The 25,973-nt window shown below is 49.0% G+C and overlaps 1 protein-coding gene across 4 annotated transcripts in view; it reads left to right on the forward strand.

Moving 5' to 3' along the window:
• Nucleotides 1–25,973, forward strand: part of IGDCC4 (immunoglobulin superfamily DCC subclass member 4) — a 92,407-nt gene that overhangs the window by 21,699 nt on the left and 44,735 nt on the right. For 3 of the 4 annotated variants that reach the window (XM_086756895.1, XM_086756897.1, XM_086756896.1), the window contains exons 2-4: nucleotides 11,964–12,293; nucleotides 19,845–19,986; nucleotides 25,222–25,355. In XM_086756895.1, the coding sequence (XP_086613021.1) occupies nucleotides 11,964–12,293; nucleotides 19,845–19,986; nucleotides 25,222–25,355 (606 nt within the window). Of the gene's footprint in view, nucleotides 1–11,963; nucleotides 12,294–19,844; nucleotides 19,987–25,221; nucleotides 25,356–25,973 lie in introns of those variants that run through there. The other variant, XM_086756898.1, reaches the window with a different exon arrangement.

Here is a 25,973-nt window from a genome sequence, read left to right on the forward strand (position 1 = left end):
TGTCCTGTGCTGATAAGCATCACTGCTGAGCTGTGCTTCCACATCCTTTTTGGGGGCTCTCACGGCTATTTGTATTGATTACAGTACATCATTCAGCACTGTCTTGTAAGTTCCTTTTAATGACAGGCAAGATAACTGGGAGCGGAGCCTGTGAAGGGGAAAGTACATGTGATGGAGAACTGTTTCTCCCACTGCCTGGATTCACACTCGTTGTTTCCGTCTGGTTGCAAATGGAGCAGTGCGTGCTAGTGCAGGGTTGGTGAGTGTGAACAGAGACAACTAATAAATTAGAGCAGCTGTTGTCGTCGCCTTCCTTCTTTGCATATGGCTGTGGCGGGTGGTTTGAGGCTGTCGGGCCAAGCTGGTACTTGGAAACACAGGCCTGGTGTACCTGAGCGAGGGCAGAGTCGGAGGGCTCGCATCTTCCTTTCCCTGTCACGCTCTTCCTCTTTCCTTCTCTGCAGAGCTTTCTCGCTGTCCTTGTTGACACACGACACGGCTGACCTGCTGGGAAGCAAAATGGACCATGAACCGGGCCGTGAAGTCCGCTGGGGATGGGTTTGAGCCCGTGCCTTGGAGGTGGATAAGTCCTTGGGTCCTACGTTAAAACTGGCAGCGTGTCCCTCTTGTTCAGGACAGCTCAAGCAGCCATCCGCGCGTCGCGACCTCAGGCTGCTTGTCACAGGGTTAATGTTTACCCCGTCAGCCAGGGCGGCTCTCCATCGCTGTTTCAACAGCCTTGTGAACAAAATAAAACAGTATTACAGGTGATGTCTTTCTTTGGGAATTACAAAGTGCACCCCAAGTTTCTGGAGGCCTCTAAGACGAAGTAGGAGCAGGGTGTGCTCTATGGGTTTGCTCCAGAGCTTTACGCTGCGTTTTGCATCTGAAAGCTTGAGTTGCAAAAGCTGAAGAATGGTCGGGTAGAGAGGATGGGATTTATTTGCTGGGAATTTTGGCTGCTGGTTTCAGACCTGCAGTGGGGACATTCATTCCTCTGTGCAGTGACTTTTCCCAAGGTTTGAAATTGGGTGTAATGTGTGGTGTGTGTTCTGGTTTTTTGTTCTGTAGGGTTTTTTTTGTTTTTCCCTCTGTAGGATGGTGAGAAATTGACAGATGAAACATTCACTGTTGGAGCTGAAGATTTTTGGATGTAATGTGTTTATATTTGTATTTTTGGAATATACAAAGCCACTAACTGCAGGGGGAGGGAGTGCAGGAAGAGCTACAAAGTATACTTAGAGTTTTAAGGTAGCCCAGAGGTGAAGGATCTTTGTGTATTTTATTTGGTAACATTAGTTTCTGGTTAAGTGACTATTCCCGATAGGCGTGTTCCTGAAACTTGTATCACATTGCATACTTTTAGCTTTCTCAGACATGGAGAGATGAAAATCTATCATAAAAATATGCTGAAGTTAAACAGTTCGAGTGCAAAAATAGGTAACGCCGTAACAGGAGATCTTGTTTCAGACTCCCCTGTGTTGTTTCCAGATCGAATGTGTGTATATGATGCATGAAATAAAATCAGAAACTTCTGTATCGAACAAAAGCAAAATGACTGGCTTTCCTTTCTGGCATCACTGAGAAATGCAGGAAGTAGTTATGTGTTTAAATGTTGTCCCTGAAATCATGCAAATCTGAGCCAGTCATTTTAGCGTGATGTGTCCTTTAAAATGGCAAATATCAGGCTTATTCAGCTCGGACCGCTGCTCAGCGGCAAAATTATAGTTGCCGCGGCAAATGGGCCTTCTAATGTTAACCCCAGCAGATAACAAAAATAGCATTTAATAACTTTCATTAGTGTTTCTGAGGCTTTGGGGCTTTGCTCTTTCAAATCATTTACATAATTTGCAGGTACAAGCTTCCGTGCCAGACTGTCCATCTGATTCTCTCTCTCTGATCAGAGTGTATTAATGCACTTGTTTGATGGTCTGTTACCAATAATTGCCTTGGATTGCATTAGGAGCCCTTCCAGCATTGCAGCTGGTCTGTATTTTTCACTAAGTGTATTTCAGGGCCCAATTACAGGACTCTGATGTGTTATTGTTCCCATGCGCTTGTTCAAGCTTGTAATTTTAATATAGACACTGTAAATTTATGGATGCAAACCCAAGGCTCTGTCCTGAGCTCCCCACACGTCCTGCGCTTGCAGCAGCTTTTGCAGAGATCGTCTCGGCTGTTCTCGTCGGCTCTTTAAGAAGGGAAGGATGACAGCTAGGTGATGGAGGCTTCCTCAGATATGTTTACAGAGCAAAGCCTGAGGTTTGCACTGCGTGCTTGGCGTGGAGCAGATGGGAAGGGGAGAGAAACAGCTCAGCCCTCCCTGGGTCGGGCAGTGTGGGGGACACTGAAGAGATTTTCAGCAATTTTAGTGTTTAAGTCACTTTGACACTTTAAATAAGAGTCCTTCCACACAAAGGCTAGTGCTGGTGTTACTGTACACGGGGACAGCTCTCCCTTTCTGCTTTCAGTAGTGCAAGACACCCTGGGAAGACATGAAAAAGGCTGAGTTTAATAAGTCTAGATTTTAGCCTGCTCTAGGCTTCAGCCTCTGTTTCAGAAGCCTTTCTGGGATCAGAGAGGAGAAAATACAACCTCTGTGAAAGTGTCGAGCACGTTACCATTATGATTGCCATTGACAATTCAACACGATGAATAAATTATTGCTGCTATTGATTAGTTTCGTCTTTCTGGACCATTTGTTTGCAGGGGATATGTTAGAATAACACACATCTCGGTGAAGCCAAACTCAATCCCGAGAGCTGGTTTTGTGTTTGTCCTTATCTGGTAGGCATCATCTGTAGATACAGATGAGGTGCTTGGGCAGACCTGATGCTTGCACAGAGCATGAGAACATTTAGTACTTCCTAGAAATCAGCTGGTACTTTACGGGGTTGGAGTCTCCAGGGTTACATCAGCAGGGCGTTGGTGGCTCCAGGGGTACTGAGTGGCAGAAATAAGCAGCTGAGTGTCAGAAATGAGCAGCTGCAGTTGGCTTCAGCATTAGGAGCATCGGAATTGTCTTTAAAAATACTTAGATGGAGACTCTTTTGGCTGGTTTATTTCCTTGATGCCTGGTATGTTATATTTAATCACAAGGATATTAATTTACCCAGGGCTTTGGCAGCCTTTGCTTTTATCTAAGTGAGTCTAGTCATTAACCTATTTGCCTTAATTAAAGCTTTGGATAATATCAAGCTTTTCAGGTATGGCCTATAAACAGCAACGTGGTGTTGCATGTGTTTTAGATAATGTTTCTTTCATACCATCCCTTCTGCTCTCTTGTTTTTAACTGGGGATTTGAACAGAACAAAGACAAGAGGCCCTTACCCAGCGTTGTTTTTCAGGGAGAGCTGCATTTGGAGCATGCTACAACAAATCGATAAATTATGATTAATTTAACTTTTAAATGGAAGGGCTTTGTATACATGTGAAAATAATGGGCCACTAAGAAGTGAATGGGTTTGATCAATGTCCCAAAGCCACAAAGCCTCGTAAAGATTTGTTAGACACAAAGATCTTTAATTAAGTGAAGCAGAGCTATAGGAAGATAATATTTTCCTGTTGGCAGCGTACTCCCGCTGCTGGTCCAGTTGTGCTAACTGGGCTCCCTTTTGCCCTTTCCAGGGATGCACAGCCCACCTGCTTGGGCAGACGCAGTTGGTAGGGCTCAGTTGTGTTTACTCCCGTGTGACACTGAGCTCAGAAGGGTGTTTGGACCATGGCCCTCCTAAAGCTTTAGAGCAATGCACGTCATCCTGAGAGCGTATTACACATTTCTGTCCAAAGTGCGGATCTAGAGCTGTCTGTTGAGGCTGGCCTGGGCTATGAGATGGCCAAGCCTGTGCTCAGCAGCTGACTCCAGGGCATTTCCACTCCCTGTGTGTGGACAGAGCTGAGCTTGCTCTGCCAGTGCTCATCCTGGATCCCGATGTGTACTGGGACATGAGGGACACTACCGTGCTTCCAAGCCCAAGCTGGGGAGTGACTGTGACACTGCCCGTGGCCTCGTACCCCACCCCTGCGGCAGGGACGGTGCGACGGTCTCTGACTGCAGTCTCTTGCCGCACGCAGTGCCGGTCTGGCACCCAGCTGCTCATGAAAGGCTGGGATCTGCTTAGTGACAGGGGATGATCTGAGAGTCCCTTGCTGCCAGCTAGATAAATATTCCTGCAGCAGTGGGAGATGCTGCATTATTAAATAAACCATCTAGCTTGCTTATATGCAGAATTAGGATAAGACCTGCTTCCCGCTGGCAAGCACTGCTCGGTACTGGAAATGCTCTGCTGTGTGTGGATATCAAGTGTTAATAAAATGGTCTTTTCAGCAGCCCTGGAGACAGTTTTAGGAGTCTTCTGTTCTAGAGAGGCTAAATGAAGGCTGAAGGTATAACTTGTTCTTAGCTTGTTCGTGTTGCCTTCAAGAAGCGCAAAGTTCCAGTAACATCTGGTAACTGGAGAGGGGATGTAGGGGTCTTGACCCCTTCACCTCACAGGCCTCGTTATGGAAGAATGTTTTCTGTTTTATTGTGCCATGGGAAGCCTGAGGACCTGATGCACAAGGGAATTTAGGTGCCCAGCTCATCTTTCAGCCTCCCTTTCTGTAGAGATCATGGGAGCTGGGCGCTCCAACCCCAGAGATCCTCCGGTCCTGCTTTCAGCGCAGATGTTGCTGAGCACCCAGAATGGAGAGACCTCCATCCAGATTTCTTTCTGGGTCACCACTTGCCAAGTGCAGTTGCCCTAAAAACAGGCCGGGACCAAGCTATTGACTTTTAATTGTCAGTGCATAAAGTTCCCAAGAAGAAAGAGGGCTTTGTGTTGCTTTAATGGGGACACACTGAAGTATAGTCGCTCTTTGAATTAGACAATGAGAACGTAAAGATTTTCTACAGCTCTAAGAGCATCTGAAGAGCATCGGCATAAAGGTTACATTGAGCAGAACAATGGCACAGTAGTTGGCTTGCTGAGAGGTAGGAAAGCCCTTTGGAAGTAGTAATTCCACTTTTCTTCGGTGCTGTTCACTCCCGATTAAATGAGATTAATTGTGCTGTTGAGTTCAGCATCCAAAATAAATACATAAATTAAGACAGGCGACAGTGCAGAGGCTCAACTGACGTTTGAATTCCTGCCATCTCCTGCGGGACGCGGAGGGGAGAGAGGAGCCCTTTCCTCTTACTGCCTGATATCCCGCAGAACACACACAATGACAGAGCGCTCCGCTCGCCTCGTCTGAGCCGCTTTCCTTGCTCCTGGGAAGGTTTTCTTTGGCTGGAGCTCTGCAAGGTGCACAAGCCAGTTCCAAAGTGCCAGATGTGTGAGGAATAGGAAACGCGCTGGCCGGGCTCCAGGCTGTGGGACCTGCAGCACAACAGCGGCTCCCCAGGAGAATCTCCGGCTGCCAAGAACTAGAAGTGATGTCAGCTCTGGAAGTGTGTCAGATGAGAAACCTTTGTACTTTGCTCTCTGTGAAGTATTAATCTCCCAAGGCCTGGGCTGTAATGGGTCCTGTCTGGCTTGGTGCAACTTTATTTGTTTTGGGCTGGAAGCGTTTCAGGGTTTTCGCCTGAAAGCGCTGGAAGCTGTCAGTGGTTTAGCTGCGCTGGGTTGGGTCCTGTCCTTGAGTTGATCCCGGGGCCTCACTCAGCTGTGCTAAAGATGGGCCTCCCCTTGAAGTGAAGGTCTAAGCCTTGTAATTGATGGGCTGGGTGTTTGTAGGAAGGGACTGGAGTTTGTAGGAATGATTGGGCCTTGGTGTCTTGTATGTGCCTAAATCTGTTTGTTTTCCCCCAGCTGAACCAGTTTGTTGAAGAGAAGGTAGTCCACCTCTCAAATACTGCCTTTCTGTCTGCCTTTGGATGGTGGCTTGGTTTGTGACAGGGTTGTGGCTGTGATGGGGAGCTGTTGGGGCTGTCCTCAGCCCAGCCAGAGAAGAGCCTGAGCTGTGCTGCGTAACTGGGATGGGTTTTTCTGCCGGGTTTATGGCCGTGCTGCCTTTGGAGCTGGGACGTAGGCTGGCTGAACCAGCACGTCCGCGTGGTGATGCGCCGTTCAGGAGCAGGCGGTGAGCTTACTCATGGACTTTACTCAGGGACTGTGGATCGGTTTGCTCTAGTTGTGCTAGGTGCTGTACAAAAAATAGTTTAAAAAAAAAAATGGAGATATGCCAGTGGCTGACACAGAAATGCATCCCTTTTGGTGTATGCCTGTATGTTTTTGTTTTTAAAGGAGCTGCTAAAACACAGCTCCTCCTCCGAACAAAGCCATTTGTCTCCTGTTGAACAGTAACCTTTTATTTGCTTGCACTGTGTAACAGAGCTCAAGGACACGTTTACTGCTGATAGCCAAAATTTCACCAGAACGACCATCTCCCTTCTCTAGGTCTCTCCTCCTGGGTTTAAGTGGTTCAATCCCAGGGAAGGGAAATAACCGGATGTACAAGGAGACGAGTGGGGTTTTGTGCTGTCCTCAGCCATGGAGTGCAAGCTCCCAACAGATCAGTGGCCTTGGCGCATCGTGTCTTGGATGTGAAAATACTGCTCTGGGGATCCTGCCTCTAACCCTGTAATTGCATTGTCAGGAACCTGTCAAACTTTGCTGTGTTGCTAGCTCACGCTTCACCTGGCTATTTATAGTCTTGAAATTACAAACCCAAGAGAATTGATTCTTTTTCCCCTTTGCTCGGTGGTAAGTTGTGCTATTCCTGCCTCTGATACCGAGGAGAGGAGATCATAAGAGACGAGATCACAGGAGTGGTTTTGGCTTTTTGACTGTACGTCGAAATGTGCGATTTGGGAAGGGAGAGCTTGGCTGGTTCGACGCGGGTTTTCAGATGCCTGCTTTGGGTCTGGAATCAAGCCTGCTGCTGGCAGGGGCTGCGCTCCCGTGGAGGGCAGAGGACGGTTTTGTGCCTTGAAGATTTTACAACCTTTGTTCATCTGAAACGCCCTGGTTTTTATGCCACTCAACAGGAGACTTTTTCATTTACTTCAGTGGGCCTGGACACCGGAGGTGGCTGATGGAAGTGAGGAAATAGAAGGGAGAGAAAGGACGTTTTTCTCCTGTGCTGTTTTTGTGCATATTGTAGCCTAGGGGTTAGCAACATGGGAGAGAGTAAAATACCCCTGCAGAGCCTGGGTCACAAAATGTAATTTTCATGGAAGAAAATGCTTTTAACTTGCTGCATCAAAGACCCTCTGTTTCATGGCATGCATTCCCCCAGAACTCTGTGCATGTGAATGCACGTATATGTGGCATATGTCTATATGTAAGCATGTTTGCACGTACACCTGTAATCTCAAAGCCACTGCTGTCTGCCTTGGAATAGCTCAGCGGTGTGCTGGGCTTGGTGGAGTTCAGGGTGAACTCTGCTGGTTACCTGGGACTGGATAGGCACGGACCGCGCTGTTCCTCTCTCCTCACAACTCGGAGGAGAAGTATTTTGAGATGTGTTGTGTACTGTGATGTAAAAGCTTTGAATGTATATATGATGTTCCCACTGTAGAGCAACACTTCACAGGGTTCCCTGGCCTCAATGTAGATATCTGTGAGCTGAAGACTTCCAGTTCTGCTGGGCTTTAGTGCTTGAAGCTACATCCAGGAGGAACCAAAGGCAAAAAGCTCTCCAGCCATCTGGAGCCAAAACACCTCCCTTGAACTGATACGTGGCAAGACCTTCTGGCTTCTGACCCAGAAGCCCACCTCCGTGTTATTTTTGATGTCCGTTGGAGTAGCTATATTTGCTATGCGAGGCAAGTGGCTGTTCTGGGGGAGCCTTCACTACGTTCACCACAGCGTTACCTCTGGCAGGTAAGAGGGTGAAGGTGAGCAGGAGGCCGCATGAGCGTGTGGCTGTGTGTTTAAACAGGGCCCTATCCATTTCTGTCACTATATGATGAAGAATGGAGTTTGGAAATAGTCGGCAGCTTCTGTAAGCTCTTAACATTCCTGATTTCATTTGTCTTTGATCTCACTTGGAGTAATTTTACTCTCTTCTGATCCTTTCCCTTGAAGGGGCTTTTATCTCATTGTCAGGCTTGCTAATTTAGTGCGGTGTTTTGAATTAGACCTCCTCCTAGTTTCCAGAGCCTGGAAGGTATCTCTTCCTTAATCAGGGAGTGTTTATGTACAGTTCTTTGAATATCTTAGGACGACAGTCGTAGTGGGGCTTTTTGCAGTGGGTCCTGCAAAGACTTTTTGCAGTCTGGGTCCTGGGCTCTGCTGCTGTATGTGCAAAGGGCCTGTCCCCAAAAACCTGCAGTATTTGGGGACCAAAGGGGCAGGAGGGAGGGCTGAAGGATTCGAGACAGGTCAGAGCAGCCAGGTTTTCAGTCAGGGCATTAATTTGCCCAGCTGGAAGCCTCCTTGGGCTGTGTGAGGTGACAGCAATGGGTTGTCACATGTGTTTGGCCTCGTCGTGGTCTTCTGCTGGGTACCCAGTTTGAACCCTGAGGGGGTTTTACTTGGTGTTTTTTTTTTTTTTTTTTTTTTTTTTGGTCTAGAAACATTTTTGGTGCTCCTGAAATAAAGGGCAGTGGTTTGAGTATGGTCACGAGCTCTCACCATTGCGTGGAGCCTGCATTGTTTGGCGATGCAGTAGACACTTGCAAATCGAAGTGGTTATTGGTGTGAAGGCATGAGAGAAAGCAGCTTTCTCCTGTCAAGGTCCAGTGAGATGGTATTGTCCTGAGCAGCTCAGCAAGTGCACCAAACATTGATGGCAGAAACAGTCAGCTCTGGCTGCTTTTGGAGGATCCTTTGCTCCTGGTGTTGCTGTGTTCCTTGGTGTGCGTGCACCTGCATTGTGGCAGAGCAGTCGCCTGTGAGGTCCAGTTCCAAATGCATGTCCCTCCAGTGATCGTTTCTCCTCTCGTGGTCTAGCAGAGAGAGACCTGAACCAGGCTGTCAGGTGTGGTGTGGGTGAGCTGTGCAGTCTAGCACTGAGTTTTTTTGTAACTGGCACTTTTTTCTCCAACATACTGACCAGAAGCTTGGATCCAGGTAGGTTTTGACTTTGGAGAGAAGAGCTGTACAACATTTAAGGGTATAGAAACATCATCACTTGTCTTTAAAAAGCAAATACTACTTCTGCTGTGGTACAAAACATGGTGCTGTCTGTTCTTACTCTGCTGCAAGTGGATTGAGTTGATTTTTAAGGGATTGAGGTTTGAGAGGCTGATAATTGCTTCTTACCGGCCTGTGCTGGTGTGGGAAGCTGCACTGCGGATCTCTGCTCTATTTCTGGCTGCCTGAGCCAGCCAACTGTCCCCTCGTGCTTCACCTTTTGAAGAGGAGGACTATTTTCAGCAAAATACCATTTTAATTGCTGTCTGAAGAAAACAGAAAATAGGACAGATCTACGGGCCGTTTCCCCAGGCGATGAACGGGAGTGCCTGGCATGGAGCTCCCGGAGAATCTGGAGGCAGGTGGACAGCCCATGAGTGCGGTGGCAGGGGGCATGTGGGATGCCTGGCAAGCAGAGGATTAAGACTTTAGCCAACGAATTTTCAACATCTTTTGAAATAAGCTCTGCTTTGCCTTAGCAGCCGGTCCTCCCTGGAGGTGGGGTGTGCGCCCAGGCTGACTAAGCCCTGTGGGACGTGCTGCCAGCTGCTACGGGGAGATCCCTTCAGAGAAGTGTCTGGGTTGCTGCTCAGCTGAGTCCTCCCCAGCCTCAGACTGTTAAACCTCTGCTGTGTTCGGCCCTGTTACCACCTTCTGCACACGTGTTTGGTGGTAACTTGCTCTGTGCTTAATTTCTCCCTATTTCATACAGCTTTATTGTACCAGCTCTCTTGGATGGATGGCTTCCAGTGGCAGTGTCTTTCCAGAGCTTTTGGGACAGCCTTTCAGCTTCGTATTCCGCTATTTCTAGCCTCCTCTGGAGCTAGTGAGTGAGTTCTGTAGCTTGCTGTGATCCTCAAAGGGCTAATCCTCCCTAGGAGACCTGAACGGGCAGGATTGCCCTTACAGGAGGGCGTTTGGTGACAGTCCCTGCGTAGTGGCATTCATCAGCTTGTTCCCTGGCCTGAGGGGGCTGGGCAGCAAGGAACCTGCCAGGGCTGTGCTGGCTGCCAAACCCAGAAATTACTTTGCAGTGTGTGCACATCGGGAACTCGGTGACGTCTGCTGCTTCTCGCTGTGCCTTCTTCCCGCGGAGTGTGAGTTAGCAGCACAGTGGAAGCATCTGTGCGGGAAAACCCTGAATGCAGGGACTTGCAGGCAGCTCCGTGGTGGTGGTAGCTGCTCCTTTGTCGTGGAGTGCCTGGCCGCTGTGCTGGCTGCCTAGCGTGGTGTGAAATGGGCACCTCTGCATCCTGTTTGGCTTTGGGCGCTGGGAGATTATCCCCTGGATGTCCTAGTGAAGATGAGGATGCTTGGGGCAGGGTCTGTTCTGTCCCTAACGATGGCAATCACCAGACAGCAGACAGGTAGGATTCTTGTGCAGCCTCCTCATCACTAAAGGAACATGGGTGGCCAAGATGAACTTCTAGGTGGTCATTCTGCAAACCAGCAGTGTCAGCAAACCTGTCCCAACCCTGTGGGCTTGGGTGGGCACCGAATCGGCCCCGCACGTGGGCAGGGCTAGGCCCTTTCTTTCAGGGGCACCTGCAGTTTCCAGCACACGCCTTGAAATCATTCCATCTCCCTGCACGTGTAATTTTGCGTGTCATTGCCCTTAATTGCATGCTTAACACACGCTCTTTTAAAATGCAGCCCTTTTATCAGCAGTAGGTAGTAGCAGGTTTAATAGGGTGTTTGAATTCCTATAAAATTAATCTGTAGCCTTCTGCGATAGGAGACGGGCAGGGAGCCATGTGGTTCATATCCACTGTTGATAAACTTGTTATAGAGGCAGGAAACATTTCTGATTGGAGCAGTGACAGAATAATTTGGAGTGGAGCCATAAAAAGAGTGGATGGTGATGGTTTGAGCACAGCAGAGATTGAAATTGCTGGTGTGTGGAAGCAGCGCTGCCAGCTAACGTTGACTTAGTGTCTCTGGAGAACTCTAACGGCAAATGCATTTTATTAATGGCAGTATTCTTGTAGGAAATGCTGAGCCTTGTTTCAGAGGTGGAGCTCTCCTGTGAGTACGTGGGTTTGGAAACGGGCCAGACCAAGACCTGTTCAGCGTAGCTTTCTTCTGGTTGCTGCTCAGGCCTCCGACTGCAGCAGGCAGGTTGCCTATGGGCATGTTCTGGGTACTCCCAGCTTGCAGCCGGAATATCCGTTTCTTGTGGGGAAAATGCATCCATCTGTTCTCATTTTGGATTCACCTATATGGGATAAAATGCTCAGAGACATCAGGTCACATTTTTAACTCTTCTTCTTTTTTTTTTTTTTGTTTTCTTTCCTTTGAAATGGGTCTCCCAGTACACAAACATCAGCGGGAGACACTGTCTTTCTGGATTCCCAGCTGGGCTTGAGTTTTTGCTGCCAGTTCTCCCTGAGAGGGAACTGCTCCAACCAAGTTGTGATCATTGGCATTGGGGTATGGAGGTGGGCTTGAATACCTTTGCTCGTACCTGATTGTCTTGTGGGGGGGGGGTGTTGACTGGCCTTGGAGGAGGCTCTGGTATGCAGGCAGGTAAGGGGAGCCCTCCCTTGTCGTGGGCAGCCGTGGTGGGCTGGGTGCTTGCTCTTGCTGTTGCCATCACTTCACCTTCTTCCAGTTGTTCTTCCCTGCTTGAATCAGTCTAGGAAGGAAAAAACAAGTGTGGACAGCAGGAGTGGCTGCTGGGCACAGTGGGGAGTGGCAGAAATGGTGCAGGTTGTGCAGCCCTGGGGATGTGTGCTGGAGAATGCAGTGCTCATGGGAGGTGCTGGTCACCCAGCAGGGCTGAATTTCACCTGATACCTCCAGCTCCGCTCATGGAAAACTGCACTTCCGTTGCTGCGTAAAACTGGGATGTGGTTAACCAAGGAAAGCACCCCCCACTGCAACGTTTTCTTTTCTTTGCAGGGAGGCTGTTGGAAGGGGATTCTCTGGAGCTGAGCTGTAGCGCTGGTCCTGCAAAGGTGATACTGGAGCCAAACCAAGTCGTGGTGTTGGACTGTAACCTGGCCCCTGCTGAGCAGGTGATCAACATCACGTGGAAGAAGAATGGGTTTCCATTAGTGGAGCAGGAACATCTCCACGTGCTCCCAAATGGATCGCTCTTCATCTCATCCCAGGCTGTGGCAAAGGACAGTAAATATCCCGAGAGGGCTGATGCTGAGGGTAATTACTCCTGCGTGTCTCACAGCTCCCTAGGGGCTGTCACCAGTCAAACGGCTACAGTCAGATTTTCAAGTAAGTGTTGGGGTTTTTCTGTTGATTTTCTTTTTTTCCTTGCTCTTGATGTTTGTACAGAGTCTGCCTCCCAGAGAGCTGGAGATAAAGTGTCTATGAAGTGAAATTCTGTTAATGATGTGTAGGTGGGAATTGGGATAGTCCACAGTGGTGTCTCTTTTATTCCACTGTTAACATCCCGTGTAACTCTCCCAGGTAAGTGCTATCAGCCACGAATGAAAAACAGGACTCTCCAAAAAGACACCACTTGTTTTTGTGGGGAGCTTGACGCTTCACAGCCCGGAGGGCAGCACCCTCTGCCTGGGGAGGTGGCTGCCAAGGTCTGGCTATGACAGCTCTGGCTTTCCTGGCCAAGGCTATGATGGGCTTGCATTGGTGTGCTGTGAGCTCTTTTATCCCATCTACAGCCCAGAGGTGGCAGTGGGTGGCCTGCAACTCTGTCTGGATCAGGATCTGCCCTGAGTGAAGCGTGTGGATGCACTGATAGAAAGAGCTAATCACTGAGAGAGTCAGGGGGATGTGGGTGGTCGCTTGAGGGGCAAAAAGCACTGGAAAGAAGCCCGGCTGTACTTAGGTGGTCTGAGTTCCCTTGTCCCTGCTCTCAGTAGCTGGCTCAGATCTTAACAGGCTTCTGGGGGCACCTACTGCTCTCCCCTTTTGGAATGTCTGGTGACTTTGATGGCTTTAGTGTGTCTGAAGATGGCCTCATGAAAATGATAAAGGCTGTGAGTATAACTGGGAACTGATGCGCCGAGGGAGGTGTTGGGATCTTTAATCTCCTGCGCTGTGAGGTCCTGATGGACAGGAAGTTGGACACCTCCCCTTGTGATGGCTTTTGTTTGGGAAGGCTTAGTTCTGCCCTTCAGCACAGTAAGTAGCGAAAGAGCAGGAGCTTAATCTTTGGCAAAGCAATTTATCTGCCGAGAGCCCAGGCTGTTGGAGCTCTCTGGGTGTCTGGTGGAGCCCAGGGAGGTGCCAGGGTCCCACCAGGGACAGATGAACTGAATGTCAGCTCCCAAACGTGCTCTCTTAAAGCACAGTGCTGCTGATTTCAGGTGTGGGAAGAAAGCAGGTCAGCAAAAACAGTTTCACAGTGCATCGGTGCCAGTGAGCGTGTCCCAGCACGGAAGGATGTGTCCAGCGCGCTGCTTTTCAACTGCATTATGCAGCGGGAGAGCTCAGTGAGCCTGGGATTCTGGATAAGGAAATCATTGTGCATCGGCGTGTTCTGAAATGCCTGTAATGAGATCCTCCCCTCCTACAGAGACCAAACTAGACTGTGGCATTGGACTTGAGCTCCTAGGCAGCCTTCTACCATGATGGTAGAGCACCTTCGACCTAGGTCAAAGCACCTGAAAAGCTAGGCCCAGTGTAAATCAGGAGTTCATCAAATACTTTTCCAGCCTTCCTTGCTGTGACAGGGTGGTCTGGTCTTGTAAGAACTTGGAAGACTCTTCTGTGAGGATCTGAGAGCAGGTTCAGCTGGAGGGCTGCAGGGAGGAGGTCATAGCCCTGGGCAGAGCAGATGGTGGTGCTGGGAATGTACACTAGGTTTCACACACTGGGTTTGGCTGTGCACATCAGCTCAGATGCTTCCAGGTCTCTTCTGGTTTCCCTGGTGGAACAGTCAGTGCAGTTTGGGAAGGAGCGTGGAGGGAACTTGGGGAGTTCGATGCTGAGCAAGGAGTGGTGAGACCAGAGCAGAGCCAGGCTGTAGTTCTCTCAGTAGCTGGTGAAGGCAGTCGGTGCCACTGGGTTTGCTCACGTGTTCCCACAGGCAGAACTGACCTCATCTCAGCGTAGCGGTGGCAGTGTGCCTCTGTTATGGACTTGGGTTTATTGTTTGGTGTCTCATGAGTGAGAACAGTGGAGAAGTCTTCAAACCAGGAGTCTGAGTTAAATTGCCCTTCCCTCTCCTTGGATTTTTCCAGAGGAGTGTATGTAGGTGACGTCTCTCCATCCCATTCTGGGTTTCTCCAAGAAACAGGGAGTTTCAGGTGAACAAGCTCCTTGTGCGTACTCATGCGTCTCCTGTTGCCATCTGCACAGGGAACGTGCTGCTTCTGGAGCACGCACGTGCACCTGACGTAACATCCATTTCTGAATGGAGAGCAGCGAGGGAATTGATTAATGAAACGCATCTCGCCCTTCGGTTTGTTCTCTAGCACTTGCTACATTAGCATTCAGCTGGTGCAAATGAGGGTTGTAAAGGCTTTTTTTTTTTTTTCTTTTTTTTTTTTTTTTTTTTCCCCTGCCACTGAGTACAGTAGTCTATGCAAAGCTGTTTACAGGTAGATGGAGTTATTCTTTGTGCTGTTTGCCCTGGGCACCGCTCATCAGTCTGGGGCAGTAGGAGACCCGTTCAGCAGGTGGGATTTACTGTCCCTGCCATCAGCCTGTGCTTCTGACTCACACTGTGTTTCCTTCTCTGGGCTGGGGATCCCGCGTGGGTGTGTGGGGCTCTGTCTGCACCTCTCAGCCTTGCAATGACAAGTAGGAGTACTGGGTGTTCATAACACTGAGTCACCTCCTGTGGCTTTTCACACCTCGATTCATTTCTTTGTTCATTCACAACTAACTTGGCCCATATACTCAAAGTCCTTGGCGTCACCAAGACGCCATGGCAGATACGCTCGTTGCCCCGTGTTCCCTGGCACCCTGTGCGCTGCTGAGGGAGACCCGTGCCACGGCGCGCCGTCCAGACCTCGGGGCAGCGGTGGCCGTGGACGCGAGGAGGAGGAGTCTGTGATGGCTCCTGGTGTCAGCGTGCCTGTGGAGTGCAGAGCTGCTCAGGCTGATGAATTAGGTTTGTGGGTTTCTCCAAGCCCTGCGTGCTCCCAGGGATGTTATTTTGGTTGTGGGAAGGTGTAGCTTTCTACTTGTTAATAACTACATCTGTGAAGATTTGTTAAAGCTGTTAATTTAGCTTAAACATTTTGTGCGAGGGAGGTTCTAGAAAATTATAGTAATTGTGACTGTCAGATGAAGACGTTTGCTGTGCCTGGAGGGAACAGGCCTGCGTTGCGTGGCTGCTGGCAGCGATCGCAGGAGAGGTTTGGTGTGTTCCTGCACCTGGAGGGACAGGCCACAGCAGGAACCGATGCACACGGACTCTCGTGGTCCGCCCTGCGCACAGAGAGTGTCTCTTTGCCATGCTGCACAATTTATCTCAGATCTGAGGAAAGGCAGACTTGGATTTACTATTATTTTAAGGATTTATTTAATGGATTTTATGCTGTTTATTCTGTGGATTAGGTGCATAGGTGAGTGAAGGCTGATGACTGTGTGCTGCGGGCAGGAAAGCCTCCAGCAGATGAATGCAAAGGCTCTGGACCCTCCGCAGATGTGACCGGCAGATGCTGTTTGGAGTAGGTAGGGAACTGGCATCTGTGAAGGGACAGGAGCTGGCTCCGTAGGGGTTAGGTGGGCAGCACAGCTCCTCTGCTGCCGTACGGCCCCGCAGACCGAGCGCTGCTCTGGCTCTGCCTCCGCCATGCTGTGGGGCCGTGGCAAATCGCTTCCATGACTTCTTGTGCGTGTTTCCCTTCCGCCCTCCGGCCTGTTTGGAGGTGAGCCATCCAGAGACAGGTCGCCTGGGTGGTGCGTGTGATCTCAGCGGGGGCTGAGGTCACCCTCATCTTAGAAATACCTGCTAATAGTTGCAAAAGACACGAAGGGGACAAGCAGATAGAGAGTCTGGGGGCAAAGCGCTGTGGGAGAGAGCAGCAAGCCCGTTTCAGAAGGCTGAATTCCTTGCATAGACTGCATTTTCTGCCTGGGGTGTAGTGTTGCTGGCTGGCAGTCTTTCCAAGCTCACGGCCTCCTGCACGGATCAGGCTGCGGGGAGAGGGGGAGGGTACTGTGTTTCGCCATACTGCAGTCACCCCTGGGCTCGGGACTAAAAGTCTTGGCACACACGGCTTGGTTCCAGCTGGGTTTAACATGTCAGCGGGGAGGGAGCTGCGTGCTCCGTTCCTGAGGGTGCACAGCCTGGTGCTTTGGCATGTTGCGGAGGGCAATTTTGCTGTAACGCTCTTCGCCTCCTCACCTGCAGTGGGTAATTTTTACTGAGTGGCCTATTAAGGTGTTCAGGGTAATCAGTGCAACAGGGCTCAGAGGTGTTTTGTGGCTGGGCATGGCTTTGCAAGCTAAACCCTAGGTGAGGAGCGGAAAATAATGTTGAGTATGTATCTGTCATCTTTGTTTCCCTTTTCCCCTCAAGCGTCTTCTTTCCCTGCCTCCCTACGTGAAAACCTCTCACTTAGCAGCACTTCTGCAGAAGCCCCTTCCATCAGAACGTGTTTCTGGGAGGAGAACAGCCCCTCCTAAGGATCCCTGTGGCCCTAGGGTGAGCAGTGTGTTGGAGCCTGTCTCACGCTCGCTGTGACCCACACGCACGTAGCTGGACCTGCTTTCCAGTCCTCTCCCATGCTGTGGCTGATTCCCTTCTTTCTTCCCAGTGCCAGCTGGTTGCAGCACAGCTCTGAGCCTAGGTTGGATCTCACTGTAGGTGCTGGACATATTCTGCCTCCTCCATTCCACCATGGCACGCCTTGGGTGGGAGAGGAGAGGCACAAGGGATCACAGCATGCTGTGGTCTTGGCCCCAAGCTGATGAGAGGATGCTTGTGGAGCAGCATGAGCCTGGCCAGCAAGTCTGTCTCTGCCTGAGCCTTGCCAGTGCGGAGATCCAGGGTTCTTGTTCAGTCCTGCATCAAATAAACCTTTTCACCCTTCTTATCTTGTTTTGGTGTTGAGTTCTGTGCACAGAAGATTCCTGTTTTGTGTTCCCTATCCTCCCCCTCATTAGGGAGGCTGCAAGCTGCTGCTTTCAGAGTTTGCAGAGGTGATTTTTTTTTTTTCAGCCTATCCTCAGTGATCCTCATTATCCCTATCTTGATCCTGTAAAAGGAATATGACAGAGCTGCTCAGTCTCTGAATCCCACCCCAAGAGTCATCACGAGAAGGCACTAACAGACAAAACAGGGTTTGCTCTGCATTGCCAGGGTTGGACCTTCGGCACCCCCTGAGCTCTCAGCCTTTGCTGGCTCTGCCGGGGAGCTGTGACTGTGCTTGGGAAGCCCGGCTGTTCCTGCGTGCCGCTGGGAGCGAGAGGGACGCTGCGCTCCCTAATCAGGGTCGCTGTTTAGTCACGCTCCTCCACATCCTAATGAGAAATCTGTCACGGGTGCATTTCTTGGCTCTTTGCTTTTGAAGAGCCATTCCAGAGCCCAGCACAGCAGGCAGATGAGGCTGGATGGAGGTGAAGGGATCCGATTCTCAGCAGGGAATTTCGGGTTTGCAGACGCAGGTCTGGCACGTGATGGGGAGGAATAGCACGTCCTGCATCTCTTACCAAATTGTACAAAATATACATGCATGCAGCCATGAGGGAGAGCAGAGAGAGCGAGGAGCTGTTGCTGGGATTTACGGAGCCTTGTCACTGCTGTTGGTGACAGTGGAGTTGCTGTTCGTGCACACATGGTATTTAGGTTCTCTGGTCTCTGGAGGCTGGTCTAAAGCTGCGGTGAACTTCAAGACCTCGTCGTATCAGCTTAGATGATGCCACTTAATGAGCAGAAGAGAGACGGGTAACCTGACATGAAGTGGAGGGAATCGGAGATGCCTACGGATTTTGGCTTTTTAGAAGGATTCCTGCCTCCCATTGTGACCTTTCCAGGTACAAAACCCTTCAGAGCCTGACAATGTATTATCGTTGACACTCGTAGGATGAAAAAGGAATAACGGGAAAGAGCATTACGGATATCTGCTGCCAGAAGGTTGTTTTGATGATGCCAACCTGAACATGCACTGGCATTTGGTGGATTTTCTTTTAAACTCTCAAGTTCAGCAAATTTTATTAACGTGAGCTCAAAAGATCTTATAATCCGTAGAAATTGCTCTGTGTTAAAGTGATCTGCATATTGAAATTCAGTATATTTGAAAATACCACAGCAGTTGGCTGAATTGGGGTCTTACGTATTAATGTCTTTTCCAGGAAAACATTTTTCATTGCCATTTGTATGGAATTGAAAAACTAGACTTGGCAGACAGCTGGTGGGAGAATTCAGTCTGTAGCTGCTGCAATGAGTTGCTTTAAACATGTGATAACTATTTAAATTAAAGAAAAACACTAATGACAGCTGAGAATACGCCGAGGTTAAAATGGGTCATGTAAAAGCATTTAATTTTCAAAACTGTACATACTTTCTCAAGCTAACACTGCAATGAAGTATGTATGTTTGTGTGTTGGGATGTGCGTGCGATGCAAAGAAAACTTCAGTTTTGGAGTCCTGTGAAATCCAAAGCAGTGATGGATGTTCTTGGGAAGCAGTGGTGGGACAAGCACGTAATTGTGTTGAAGGACCAGAAGGTCACTTGGGGTCCTTGCAAGCGCAGCGCTGTGCTTGACCCAGCAGCCAAGCCTGTTTTCTGACAGAAATTTATGTTTATTGTGCGGTGTTCAGGATTGCTGGCGCTTGTGTTATAGCATTGCTGGGTGAATTGGTACGGCAGGGTGGGTTTAACAGAGACATATTGAAAGTAGAAGCCAGTTCTTCTGGTGGAGAAGAATACGAGCTTTCTGCCCCCATGCAGGAGCCTGCATGCATATTCAAAGCTCCACCGTGTGACTGAGATGCCTTCGGGTTATGCTGTTGATAGGACAGATGCTGACGGCCGCGGGGGGAGAATTTCTGCTCTGCTGAAGCCAGCGGGGTTTTGCGGTGCGCGTGGAAGGGGAGGAAGATGAGGCAGCTGTGGATGAATGATGGGAAGGATCTGGTCCAGGAGCAATCACAAACATTAGTGCTTTGTCTCCAAAGCAAGTTCAGCCTCTCTAGTGTAGAAAGGAGCATACAGAGAGGGGTGAGCCTTGGAGAGTGAACAAGTGTCCTGACGTGTACGAGATCCCTCCTCCTACTCTTAGCAAGGCGGCTGTGTCTTTATCCCCTTGGCTACACTTCATCTGCTCGAGTAGGATGAAGTTGGTTTTTGCAGGCAAAGCTCTTGTCTATGGAGAAGCAGAATCATAACCCTTATGGTCTCTTCCCCGAGTCTCCAGCATTGCCAGCCTGCGGGCAGTTGTTTTCTGTAACTTGACATCTGGCTTTGTCCTTCTTCTCGCCTTGTTTTAATTTCCTGTGGCTGTGGAAATGCTACAAGGCAAGGGGAAACAATTGTCTCTCAGGTTTGTGGCATTTCCCCATCTTCTTTTTCTCATTCTGGGTGTCCTCCCCAAATGGAACAAGTGAACAAACAAGGAAACAATTTAGGAAAGCAACCGCTGAAACCAGCTAATTGCCTGTCTTTTCTCTCACACTGTTGCCTTACAGGAGAAAATGAGGCAAGAAGCAAATTTGCACATTGAAACCTTTCAGTTACTGTTGTTAGGACTGCTGAGGGTCTGCAGGGCGTGGGAAAGTGAGGAATTACATTTCAGGCTATCTTTAGGAGAGAAAAGCCTTCCTCTTAACTCATGCATCCTAACAGGTTTGCATTTCTCAGCAGAAACACCAAGTTATTAACTTTTCTTCCCTTCTTCTTTCCCCAGTGTTATCACGCTTTTTCCAACAGCCGGAGTCGCAGACGGTGGAAGAGAATGGCATGGCCCGGTTTGAGTGTCGGATCGAAGGACTGCCCTCCCCTGTCATCACGTGGGAGAAGGACCATGAAGCTGTTCCAGCAGAACCCAGGTGATGCCCCGATTGCTTTCTGGGGTTAGCTTGGAAAAAGCAAACCAAAACCTGACCATTTAGGATGCAGAAATCTTTCATAAAAAGGTAAAATGAAGAGACAGATGATAGACCAGATGTGGACCTGATAATTAAGTGACATAAGAGTGACATAAGTGTTCACAGTGCCCATGGAAACAGGTCCATAAAACACCTAAATAAGGTAAATGTTTCCTCAAATATCCAACCCGCCAAAAAAACCCAAACAAACAAAGAAACCCCCAACAACAACAAAAAAAAAAAAAACAGAAGAAAATAACTAAGCCCTTTTCTATTATGGACCTCTTGTTCTTTGAGGTGCTGGAGGGCATCCGAAGAAGGGCAACAGAGCTGGTAAAGGGTCTAGAGCATGAGACCTATGAGGAGTGACTGAAGGAACAGGGGTTGTTTAGTCTGGAGAGGAAGAGGCTTGGGAGAGACCTTCTTGCTCTCTACAATTCCCTGAAAGGAGGTTGTAGCGAGGTTGGGAGTCGGTCTCTTCTCCCAAGTAACAAGCAATAGGACAAGAGGAGATGTCGTCTAGTTGTGCCAGGGGAGGTTTAGATTGGATATTTGGAAAAATTTCTTCATTGGAAGGGTTGTCAGGCATTGAAGAGGCTGCCCAGGGACATGGTGGAGTCACCATCCGTGGAGGTGTTCAAGAGATGTGTAGGTGTGGTGCTTAGGGACGTGGTTTAGTGGTGGACGTGGCAGTGTCAGGTGGGACTTGATGATCTTAAAGGTCTTTTCCAACCTAAACGATTCTATGATTCTGGAACCTTTGCCATGATGGACCAAGTGCTCACTCTATAAAAGATAGTTTCAAGGAAATGAAACTGGCTGATAAACGAAGTGGTTGAGATTGGAGCCGCAGTTCTCCAGTGGCCTGGAAGGTCTGTATGCAAAGATGCACGGTATCGGCACAGTTTACGTCAGCCTTTTACTCCCCATCCAGAGTGCTGGAGGGAAACCAAGAAGAGTATGCGGAAGGGCAGACAGCAGCGTGAAAGTGAGTGGTAAAACTTGAAATGGTGCCGGTTCTGCGCCCTGCAAAGGCCTGTGTGCGTACAGAGCAGGGCACGGCAGGCTGCGGCACGGGCTGCCTTTGGCTGGTCCTCTTGGGTGAAGTTAAGTGAGGTGGAGCTCTTTGGGGGATTGGAGCCTAGCGTGAGGAACATTTCTCCAGCTGACCAGGAGGGTACAGTGCTGGGGAAACTGGGCGTACCCAGCGGAACTCCGTGATGTGGTTTTTCTTTCCTTTTGGTTATGGTTTTAGAGACGGTCGTTTCCGTCGCTGTTTTCCCGCACAGAGATGTCTCAGGGTTAGCGAGTTTTCTACGTGCTGGGAGTGCTCAGTAACCTGGGAGGTCTTTCTGTTTGTTTTATTCCCGTGTTCAGAGATCATCTAGTAAAAGACCCTGAATTTTCTCTTTTGGAGGGAAGGGTGAGAGTTTTACAGCATGATACCCTTTCCTTAATGAAGTCAGTTACAGGCACGAGAAGAGGATAGCCGCTTATATCCTTCAGTCTGAAATGTGGCATCTAAAGGTTTACGGTTTAAATTAATTAATAAAAAAGAAGGAAAAAAACAAAAAATAAGGGATTGCAGAGGGAAGTGTGCCATAGATAACACAATGGCTTTTTAATGAGACAGCTCGATGGATGTTGGGAAATTACTTGCTTGGAGATTGCTTTCAACACGAGCAGCCTGAAAATTGTTTTCCTCGTAAAAGCCAGACCATAATCTCTGGCTGCAGATCTTGCTTTTTAAATCATGTTTTAGCTAATATGCTTTTTCAGAAGGATTTGCTTTTTGGTTGTTGTCTAGTTGTTGTTGTTGGATTTAATATTACCGGCTTTTGAAGGAATTAAGTGAATTCCAGGAAACATTGGCTGCCAACCAGAGCTCTGTTATCCTTACCCCATCGTGCCGAAGGACCAGATCTCAGGCCGGCCTCTGATTGCTGTGGACTCCCTCCTGTGCACACATCTGATGAGCCTGTGAAAATGCAGTCATTTGGATAGGTGGGAGTCAGGATGATTGTTTCACATTCCAGAACAGCAACGCTAGATGTATGTACAAATCGGGCTCTGGGGCTGTAGACGCAACCCTTGAGATAATGCTTTTTATTTTTTCCTTTTTCTTTTTAAATTTTTTTTTCTTTTTCTCCATTTTTTTTTAATTATTATTTTTTAAATGTTGATCTTTCCTTTGGGCACTCTCTTCAGCTTTTGCCCTGGGGTGCAGGTTCTAGTGCAGTGCCGCCTTGAAGATGCTGAAGGCTGAGCTTAGAAAATACTTAGACAACCCAAAGGGTAGAGAAGTGCTTATTGAAATTTTTAGAACACCTTTCATGCCCTGCTGAAGTTCAGGACAAAATCTTAACCTGCATAAGTGAGTAAGGCACAGAAGTATTCTGCAGTTCTGGCTCTGAAGTGCTTTTAAAAACCATAGTCATAAATCTGCAGCAGCTGTTGAGAGGTGGCTTGCGGGATTTCTGTAGGTGGCAGTTGCTTTGGGGTGTGTGCTGAATCTCTTGGCGTAATCTCTTCTCTGTTTTAGGTGCTGGCTGAGTTGCACACCAGGCTCCAAGTAGCTGTTTATTTTCTCTGAGATGAGTACTTGCTAGGAACTGGAGGTCTTTGGAGGTCTGCACGTAAACACCTACCCGACAGATCGTGTCATCTGCCATCACAGTGTATTTTTCCACATTTTGGCTAAGTGAGGGTTTTATCTGCCTGGAGAGTTTACTTCTGTCGTGTCTCAGGAGTGCCTTAACGTGGCTCATGTTCGCATGCAGGGCTCTTGAGCTGGGAGCAAAGGATCTTGCAGGCTTTGAGGCTGTGACAAAGCTGCAGGTTCCTGACTTGTCCTAAGGCCTGGTGCTTTTGTCTATTTTATAGTCCTTCAAAAGGATGTGAGGAAGGGTGTGCCGGCAGTTTACTGGGGAGAAAGTAAGAAAGGGAATTGGACTGTTAATGCTGGAACGTCCTCCGCTGTACACACAGAGTAGCGCACTGAGCTGTAGCGTTGCGGGGTTTGGACGCAAGGCAGCGGTGCTTGATTTCAGTTCTTTGGCACGGCCTTTGGAATTGTCACTGCAGGGGTGAGCACCCCTCTGGGCTCTGTTCTCTGCCCCTGCTGTCCTGTAGGGGTCTGTGGGGAGGAGCAGGCAGGGAACAGCTACACGTTTGTGCAAGAGAAGCTAGCACACGCTGTCTGCTCTGAATCATCGGGCAAACTCGGCTTCCTTACAGAGAGCCGGGGGATGGAGCAGGATGTCCTTGCGGGCTGCCTGGAGTCTTCTAGTTCAGGGCTGCTGAACCTGAGGAGCTGGAGGCTTTGGAGCAGCTGGGAGAAATTGTGGACAGAGAAACGTTGCCTTTCTTAGCTCCTTGCTTTCCTGGGAGAGCGGTGCTATCCTCTGTCGTGCTTTCCCAACAGGAAATCTACATTCAGTAGATCTCTGCTGCTGGCCTTCCTGGAGGGACCATCTTGAGCTATGTGTAGATCGAGTCTTCCCATTCACACGCCCTTGTGTCCAGCTCCTGCTCTCTTTAGAAACACAATGCCTCGTTTTCTGCCCTCAAGAGAAGCTGAACGTGTTGGATGAGCGTGATTGTGGACACAGTCCTGAGGAACCTGCTCTAGCTGACTCTGCTCTGAGAGGGGAAAGACGAGACAGTTTTCAGAGGTCCTTCCTAGCCTCAGTGAATCTGTGATACATAATTGGAGTGTCTTTTTGTGGCTGAGAAATGCCTTGCCTAATGTTTGAAATGTGTTGATATTAATTACAGACTCAAATAGCAGATGCATGACAAAAATAAATATTATCGCAGTGGGAGGCTTTCCCTCTGCAGAGCTAAGAGGATGCAAATATTTGTTGTCTTTCTCCGGAGTCCTGATGAGGCATCCTGATAAGGGCTTTCTGGGTACCACCTCTTCCGAGGTCTCTGGAGCTTGATCCTGAGAAAAATGTCTTTGTAAGTAGCGGGAGCACGGCTTTATGGATGTGAGGCAGTTGCCCCTGTGTATGTGGGAAGCTTCAGCAAGTCTGCGTCCATGAATCAGGCTGTAGGATTGTGCCAGTAGAAACAGGATGGTCACTGAAGGAGCTTGTTAGCTCTTCTGTTTCTTCATCAGCTGTGAAGAGGACAAGAAGTGATGAGCTCAGATTGCAGGAACTGAGGTCCAGCATAGAGGCTAGATTCACAGCAGGGATATTTGTCTCCGGAACAGACCACTTAGGGCAGCAGGGGTATTTCTATTACTGGAGGTTTATCCTAAATGTTTGCAGGAGCAGGTATGCTGTTGGTGGCCATGGCTTTGAACACAGGATGGGTGATCTCTTAAGGTCCTCTTGGTTCCATGACCCTTGCTCACAGACTCCACTGTCTCAGCACCTGGAGGACCACTGTTGTACTTATTGGATTTACTTAGTGGGATCTTTGTGGATGGAAGGACTGGCATTCATAGTTATAACTTGTCTTTGTCCTGTTCCCGTGGAATAGCTGCTATCCCTCCCCTTAGCAATTGCCTTTGAATGTGTCCTCTTCATAATGAAGACTGATAACCCAGAGCTGCCTGTCAAAGCTTGGCAGCTCTGTTTATAGAGGCTTGCAATTAAAAATGGATCTCATATATAATTAAAAAGGATCACGTAGGCTTTGCGCCTAGCGTTCAAGAATAAAGAGGCTGCCATCTAGGAATCCAGGCAGAAAATGGAGATGCTGACAGCCAGCTCCTACTTTTATGATAATTACTAATCATCTGCTTTGTTCGGTAGAGTGCAGTGAGGATTTTGTTAATGTTGTGAGCCATGTAGCAGTTTCGCTCCGTGGAAGTGTTGCCCAGTAGCACCCCATGGGCAAATGGAGGGGATACTGAATGCCTGGCTGTAAGGTTGTCAGCTTGTGAAAACCAGAACCTCTTGGAAGAACAAAAGCGATCAGCACAACCCAGGAATGGTGCGGCTTCAGGCGGCTGTGTCCTGCCTGCTTTGGGCCATGAAGGTGTAGCTGAGTGTCAGTTGGTCCCTTTGTGTACTTGAGGTGCAGCAGGGACAAAGATGGTTTGTCAGTCCCACTCTGCTGTGATGACCAGGGTCTGTACAAGATACACCTGTGGGCGAAAAATAAAGCCTAAAAGGGCTTTGAGTTGATGAATAGCTCAGGTAAGGCACAGCCCATCTCTCACTCTTTCTTTTGGTCACTCAGGTTTGTAACTCTTCCAAATGGTGTCCTCCAAATCGTGGACGTGCGGGAGAATGACGCTGGGGCTTACCACTGCGTGGCAACAAACGCCGCCCGAAAACGCTACAGCAACGACGCGGTCCTCAGTGTCCTGAAAGGTAAGGTGCAGCAGGAGCGTGTTGGGCTGGGCACGCATCTGCCGGATAGCCGTTGGGTGTTAGGGCAAGCTGAGCTGAAATACAACAAAATGACAATCTCTCCTGCTGCTGTGGCTCTGCGTATGGCAGGCTTTGGTTAAAACTTGCAGAGAAGGCATTTTATTAAAGATTTCTCTTTACTCTGATGGGATGAGCAGTCTGGCTTGGGAGGTGTTGCCACCAGCTCTGCCCAGCTCCAGGACCAGGCAGCCAACGGTAACAATGGGGTTGTTTACCTCTGCGCCAAGGGATCTTTTGCAGGTGGGTTGTAGCAGCAAGTGGGTTTTGACAGTCCTAGACCCCTTTATGCTCTGCGGCTCCTAGAAGGGGTCAGACCCCCTGCTTGCACCTTGGGGAAGTTGCAATCTTATCTCCAGTGGCCTTGGGTGGCAAGACAAGCAGAGGCTGGCACAGACAGAGGAAGGTGCTTGCCCAAGCTAGCAAGAGAAGCAGTTGGAGGCTGGAGTGGTTGGCAGGGCTGTGACTACCCTGGGTTGCCTAGCAGGGTCCAGAGGACGTTAGACACAGTGACATCTGACTTCCATTCTGTGTTCCTGGCTCTTTGCTGAGCTGTTGGGT

This window comes from Chlamydotis macqueenii, chromosome 12, assembly GCF_036417535.1.
Source record: "Chlamydotis macqueenii isolate bChlMac1 chromosome 12, bChlMac1.mat, whole genome shotgun sequence".
Lineage (NCBI taxonomy): Eukaryota > Metazoa > Chordata > Aves > Otidiformes > Otididae > Chlamydotis > Chlamydotis macqueenii.